The sequence below is a fragment of the Plodia interpunctella genome, chromosome 1, assembly GCF_027563975.2.
Source record: "Plodia interpunctella isolate USDA-ARS_2022_Savannah chromosome 1, ilPloInte3.2, whole genome shotgun sequence".
Classification (NCBI taxonomy): domain Eukaryota; kingdom Metazoa; phylum Arthropoda; class Insecta; order Lepidoptera; family Pyralidae; genus Plodia; species Plodia interpunctella.
The window spans coordinates 1645479-1652949 of record NC_071294.1 but is presented as its reverse complement, the minus strand read 5'-3'; the positions used below and the strand labels follow the sequence as shown (position 1 = coordinate 1652949).

Below are 7471 nucleotides of genomic sequence, written 5' to 3'. Positions count from 1 at the left end.
TTGAGGCTTTGGTCAGATGTTGAGAATAATAGACGCTTTAAAACTTCTAAATAAATAAATAAATATAAATATAAAAATAAATTCGAGACTTGTGTTATGGGATACTAACTCAACGATACTATATTTTATAACAAATACATATATAGATAAACATCCAAGACCCGGGCCAATCAGAATAAGATCATTTTCCATCATGACCCGACCGGGAATCGAACCCGGGACGTCTCGGTTCACAGGCAAGCACTTTACCATTGCGTCATCGAGAACATAGCGGCCCGTAGCTTCGCTCGAGTAAAACCATAATAAATTATATGTCTAAACCTCGTCCAGGACTCACACTATCTATTGGTGGAAATCGTTCAAAAATCCTTCATGTGTTTATTGCCTTTATACAGACAGAGATAGGGGCGACTTCTTTTTATAATATGAAAGGAATATATCCATAAAGATTGATTATATCCATAATACTATTGTAAATTTTCAAACTATTACTCCTGTAGTAGAAAAATGTCAAAAATATCCACCCTTTAAGGGTTCAAGGTCAACGTTATCAAAAAAGTGGAAACAAAACATCTATTATTAAAATATCGCTTTTTACACATATTTTAATAATTACGAGCGATCTATCTGCTAAAAATCAACAGCCGTAATATAACAACTGTTATATTCATTAAACTATTTTCAGCATATCATGATAATAAACAATTCATCATAACGGAGGCATTGGCCAATCCAGAAGTGATTTATAAGTGCTTAGTAATGAATAGAACTTCAAGATATAAATTTGAATGTAAGTATGCAATTTGATATTTGAACTGGGAGTCAGATGTTGACCGAATGGTGGCCTAGGATGGGGGAAAGAAGTATCGGAAGGCAAGCAGTGAGATGGGTAGACGACATCAATAAACTCGCAGGTCGTACGTGGCTTAGATTAGCACAGGATAGAGAAGGTCGGCGTAAATGAAGAGAGGCTATGCTCAGCATCGCGCTGAAAAGTTCCGAGATGATGTAGTAATTCAAAAACAAATTATCCACTCTTGTTGACCATACATCGGACAATCTGTCTTTCTATCGGTTAGCACAAGCTCTTTGTTATTGACTAGATGTTACCCGGGGCTTCGCGCCCGTGGGAATTTTGAGATAAAATATAGCCTATAGCAATCATGGATAATGTATCTATTTAATGGTGAAAGAATTTTTGAAATCGGTTCGGTATATTCGGAGTTTACCCGCCTCAAACTTACAAACTCACAAACGCGTACCTCTTTATGATAATAGTATAGATTACGTTACATGTTTTGGGCGACCCACCCATCCGAACATTGCATAAGAAAGTATGCCTCTTTGGCAATCATCCGTGCACCTGTCATGTGTATCATGCCGTGTTATCGGAATTATTTCAGCGGGCACGGTTCTATCACGCGCGCAGGCGTGCCCGTCACGGCCGTGGTGTGTGACGCGTGACGTCACACCTAGGACTTTTGTTTTTCACGTCAGATTTGTTGGTGTCCTTTATTTTTGTTGAAAATGTTCCTTCTATGTGTGGATTGGATGAATAGAAAAATGACCTTTTTTTGGATTTTGTTTTAGGGATTTTTCTAAATTATGTTGTAATGTTTGTTGAAGTAGTCGTAGTAGATGTCGGTTAGACCTTTATCAGTAATTAACTGCATTCTCTAGATCTCTACTTTTCATCTGGCCATTAAGCCCATTAAAAAAGTGACATAAAAATAAATTGTTCGATTTTTAACTGCTATTAACCTTTGACCCTGATAGCTAGAGTCATTGAAATATTATAAAATTTTTAAGCTATGCCCAATGTCCATCCATTCATATATCCAGATATTAGAATATATTCCAGAAAAAAACTGGTATTTTTTCTGTAGTTTTCACAACAGCTACAAACAACCGATACATTCATTTAGGGTATTTGTTCTCCTCCTTCTGTCGTTTCCATCAAGAGGGTCGTGGTCATCAAGTGGAACGAAGCACACTTAACGACTTCCTTGGCAATATGGAAAGGAATGGAGTGGTTTGCCATTGCCTTCTTCATTTCACACACTAAATGATAAATTATCGAGTAGAGTGTAGGTGGTTTCCTCCACCGGAGGCAGGTGGTGGTCTATGAAAACTACTATACATGAGTCAGATTAGACATAAACTCACGTGGTATAAATATGATTAGAAGAACCTGGAACTTTTCGGGTCACTTCGGTCTTAACCATTACACCACAACAGCTTCACCATTTGTAATTAGACCAAAATACATTATTATTCAGATATATGATTTTTTTTAAAGTCTCCACATCCCTGAGCGACTGCTGATGTAATAGTATTTCACTGTTTTCGCTGTGTAGATACAAGTGTATCAAGATAACGCAGTAATAAGCGTTTTAATGAACTAAAAAATGGGAGTGCAATTATCTCAGAATAGTCAATAAAACTGAGGCCTTTATTAGGTACTTTATAGTCGAAATTTTATTAACTTTCCTGCCTGAGGTAACTGGACTAGGTGACATTGTCGTGATTTTGCGGCTTTAGCCTCATTGTAATATTAATAGACTGGTTTGTTTCCGAAAAACGCAAGAATGTAAGAATCCCACGATTGTCATCTTATTCAAAACTTAATAAAAAAATGAATTTGTTTGTTGGTTTTTGGTATTTTTTTCCAGTATCCTTGTGATAATTGTTTTATGTAATCCATCCTTTTAATTAAAGATATTAATATCACAGTCAGCATCAGATAAAGCAAAAACCTTGAGGTCAATTTCCTTAAGAGCATTCATTGGTATAAGAATATCTTTAATTGGAGTGTCATTTCAGGGTCTGCCTTAATTTTGAGGTCAGTCTCTTATCAATTTTATTATATTACTCTATCAATACGCTATTGTTTATTGCCATAGCTTCCGAAATCTTTTTGTCATTGATACGTCGATTTGTATTAGATGTAATATCAAGATTTCTCTTCCCTTCGATTTGCAAAATAGCATTAAAATCAGGTATTATAATAATTTTGCTATCTCGGTTTATAGCTACAAAATAATGTTGTGATCGTGATATCAAGACCGGTGATAAGTAGTTTAGCTAATGTTGGTGTTATCAGCGTCGGTGGCGCGGAGTGGCGGGGCTCGTCGCCTCGCCAGTCGGCCGCCGGCCACCAACCCAGGGGTCTGTGGTAGATTTCGAACACCAAACTATCACCTCTTTTGTCCCTAAGTTTTAAACCTCATCTTCCATTGACTGTTTGGATACAGTGCAGTGTTATTCAGTGTTGTGCCAATTCCAAGGATGTGTTGTGAAATTCAAACCAAAGAGTTGTATAAAACAATGATTTTTTAATTACTTCTTCTGGAAGCTTAACATGGCTAATCAGTAATAACATATTGCTTATATCTAGTGCTACTTAAGTAGTCGATAGGACAGTCTTAGAGATGAGTAGAACTATAACTAGGTAACGATCTTGAGATCTGAATCACAGTCAGGGTGTTGAGTGGCTTATTGGGCCGGTCCAACAGGCTGTACGGCCATGGGCGGTGACGGAAGGAGCCGCAACACTGGCGCAGGAGGAGCCCTTTCTTTGGCGTGTCTCTTGACGTGCTTCGCAAGGTGGTCTGAGCGCATGAAGCGGCGATTGCAGACACGGCATCCGAATTTTTTCTCGCCGGTATGTGTGCGCTTGTGTCTTGAAAGCTCATCGGAGCGTGAGAATCTCCTCTCGCAGCCGGGCCAGGCACATCGGAAGGGCCTTTCGCCGGTGTGGGTGCGGGCATGTGCCTTCAAGTGGGAAGATTTGAAGTAATTTTTGCCACAACCGGGATGTGAACACTCGTAGAGACGTCTTCTTGCGGCCGGGGCTGGAGCAACTAGCCATAGAGCAGTGGTCGGTAGTAACGCTCCGGGGACAATAATAGATGGTGCGGGTCTCGGTGCCAGGGGGACCCAGCCGGGAGCGGCTGCGGCTGGGGTCACTTGCGGCATGCGCTGCTCTTCCTTGGCTGGCTTGGGACACTCAGCGTGCGGGGACGGAACTCGCGCCTCTTCAACTTTCACGGGACTGACGGGTTCGGGCACGGGAACACTTTGATTTTGGGACGCGATATATTTCACTTGTGAGTAACTATGGCCGCGATTCATTTTGAATTTTAGTGTTTTCAGGATGTTCATGTCTTTGGGAGGAGGTGCTAAGACGGGGCTGCAGGTGCCGTCTTTGTGGGCCCGCATGATGACGGAAGGCCGGCAGGGCTCGGGAGGTGGCGTGGTTAGCAGTAGCCGCTCCAGTTCGCACCGGGAGCGCTTACTGAACTCGTCCTCGCCCTCCGAGTCTGAAGGCTGGGGAGTCACTAAGCCGGTCGGGGGTGGCGACTCCCTGGCCCGTTTCACTGCAGCCTTCTTCAGAGGTAACTCGACCTGTGGGACAAAGACAGATGCACATAAGTGAATGGCCGCTAACTTCGCGGAGCACGCGCGCTATGCGTGATCGCACCGCGCTCTCTTACCAAACTTTCGATTGCACAAATGGCTTGGTTTATTTTTTCCTTTGCTTTTAACTTGTATAAAATATTATTTTAGCATTTTTCAAATTAGTTTTAAAATATTATTTTTTATTAAAAACAATCGGGAACAAACGCAGAAACTCACTTTGTGCTCCATTAATGGAGGCGTCGACGGCGGTGAGAGAGGTCCACAAACTTCAAGCAGAGTAGACATTTTGATCAACTAGTTAACATTCAATGGAATAAAACTTTCTTTTAATTCACAAAAGTTGAGATTTCGTTGCGCGCTTGTGCTCTAGTGAGCCGTGTGGTCTGGAAAGCGATCGGCAAACGAATAAACCGCTCTGCGAGTTGGCGAGGCACGAAGCATGGGTCGGTGCGGGGCGCGGGCGGAGGGCGGCCAATCGGAGCGGACGGCGCGGCTGCGGTGGCCAATGACGGGGCAGTGATCACGCAGCCAGCGCGTGCCGGCGCGTGGTGTTCACGTGCACACCGAGTGACGGCGAGGTCTCGCGCGTGACGTCACCGGCGCGCCCCCGCGTGACGTCGTGCGAGGGCGCGGGCACGCAAGGTCGCTCGCCGCTCGACTCACTTGTCCGTGCACTGCAAGAGTCACCCGTTGCATCTAACTTGACTATTTTGACATCTATGTCGATGACCTAGTCGCCGATGACATGGCGGGTGAATTGTAGGAATCATTTTGGTAAAGGTTGCTTATGAACAATTCGTGAGAAAAATAAGTCTAAATGAGTAATAAAAATAATTATCTAGAATTGTAGTCATAAAATTAGTACAAACATGCAAATGGTAGCAATATTTCTTTTATCTATGGTAGCAATGATAACAGGTGTAAGTAGATAAAATTGGTTTATTAAAAACTTATTGGAACTGATGATTGAACAGTTGACAATGACATTAGCAAGGTGTAGAAGCATGGATTTAGTAAGTACTTCGACCTATAATTCCATGTGTACAAGTCACTAGAAGTTTTTTTAAAAATGTCATTACAAACACTTGATCATTGTGAAATTTGTATTATTTAAAATTATATGTGTGAGAATTCAATAACGTAGGACCATTGAAATATAATTAATAATAATTGTTGTACATACTTACTAATAACAAAATTTGGGTTTTGTAGGGCTCAATAATTAGAGCAATGGTTTGAGGTCGTCATCGTGTCATGATATAATTTGTTGCAAGTTACTGTGTAACGAAAACTGTAGATCAATTATGAATATCTACGCCACGGTAATAGTGACGAATTTGCAATGAATTTGATTTGTTGATTGTATACTAAGACTTCAAGATATTTGTGTTTATAGACAAGGTGATGCTAGAACCACAGATAAGCTGGGTTATTCCCAAAGTACTCCATTATAGATCCAGAAACAGGCTCAATATTAAACTGACAAAACTGACATGTTGCCCCAGTGATGTTCTTAAGTAATGTAGGTACAAATTGAATTAACTGTTTTACCGTTCTAGGCGTGAATTACAATATATGTAAGATTTACAAGGATATATTTCTAATACGGTGATGAAAATCGAAATCTTTTAAAAGTAATCCCTCATCATCCAAAGATCCCCTATACATAATATATATATTTACATCCCCATTTACATCCCCTATATACATCTGAACATTTTTGACTGATCCTGATAGAATAGTGTGAGTTTTTTTCAAATTTACAATCACAAAAAATTTGATCGATCGATGCGTTAAGATATTTTTTCGTACCTCGTATGTCGCGTAAACATAAAAGGGAATATTTTTTTTATAATAACACTTATTTATGTATCAAGGTATCATAGCAAAGTTGTTTATAGAGATAAAAAAAATATTTTTACTTCTTACTGGAATTTAACCTCCGCGTGTTACAAAAATAATTATATGTTTTTAACGTAGTCGATATTATTGATCGTAGACGGCGGAATCGGGTCAAGAGTTTAATGTAAACGGAAAAATAAAATCGTTTATGTAAGGTAAAGCACCGAGGTAGTAGAAAATCCTGCCTCTTGTCTAATTTATTCATAAAAACGGATTTTACTCATTATTCTGGTGGTCTAAGAACATAAATCGCCTCCGCGAGTTTCTATTTATATTTATAAAAATATTATATATATAAATATTATATAAAAATGTCATAGTGGCGTTAAGACATTCTCACAGTGGTCGGTCATTGGATGGGTGACCAAAATTATATTGTGGTACTCCATGCTTTCGAAGGCGCGTAAAACCGTCGTACCGGTTGTGTTTGCAGTCGTTAAAACCCGCCAATCCGCAATGGGCCCGCGCGGTGGGTCATGGCCCATACTTCTTTCCATCAGTAAGGCCAGTGCCCCAGTAGTGGGGACGTTTAAATGGCTGTTGATGATTGATGTGAATTGATTTTTTGATAAAATCATTATATATGATTTTTTATAGAGATTCTTTTCTTAAAAGTCCCAATGTCGAAACTATAGAAAACACTGACTGCTGAAGGAAGTTTATTCCATTGGTTGGTATAACTAATACTAAACTTTTGTTTTACACAAGCTTTTATTGTAGTAGGTATCTTCTCGCACTGAGTGCATAATCAGGTCATGCAACTGCATTGTCATGGAAACTGAAGTAATGGAGTCCGGACCCGTGCTTCACCAAAGTTCTTCACCTGGGTGAAGCACGGGGTGCAAAATTTCAAATTTGCAAAAACTCTGTAGGATAATCGGAAGTAGGTGAACAGCTGTGCTCTGTATACCCTTCTCCGTCCTCTTATTTTCGCGTTTAAATTATTATTTAGGATAGGATATGATTAAGATGGGTATTATATTATGACTAGCTTTTGCCCGAGGCTTCGCCCGCGTGAATATCCCATGGGAACATTTAAGTACCCAATATCCTTCACCGTATTTTAAACTACATGTATGCAAAATTTCAAGAAGATTGGTTGATCAGATAAAGCTTGAAGAGGTAACAAACTTAGCTTCAAAATTAT

The 7471-nt window shown here is 40.0% G+C and overlaps 1 protein-coding gene across 1 annotated transcript; it reads right to left on the bottom strand.

Annotated features, from left to right (window-relative positions):
• Window positions 1-3315: 3315 nt before the first annotated feature.
• cbt (cabut) lies at window positions 3316-4847 on the bottom strand. Its single transcript, XM_053751692.1, has 2 exons — window positions 4639-4847; window positions 3316-4407 (listed from the first exon to the last, which is right to left on the bottom strand). The coding sequence occupies exons 1-2, from the start codon at window positions 4705-4707 to the stop codon at window positions 3496-3498; spliced, it is 981 nt and encodes a 326-aa protein (XP_053607667.1). The 5' UTR covers window positions 4708-4847; the 3' UTR covers window positions 3316-3495.
• Between the last annotated feature and the right edge of the window lie 2624 nt (window positions 4848-7471).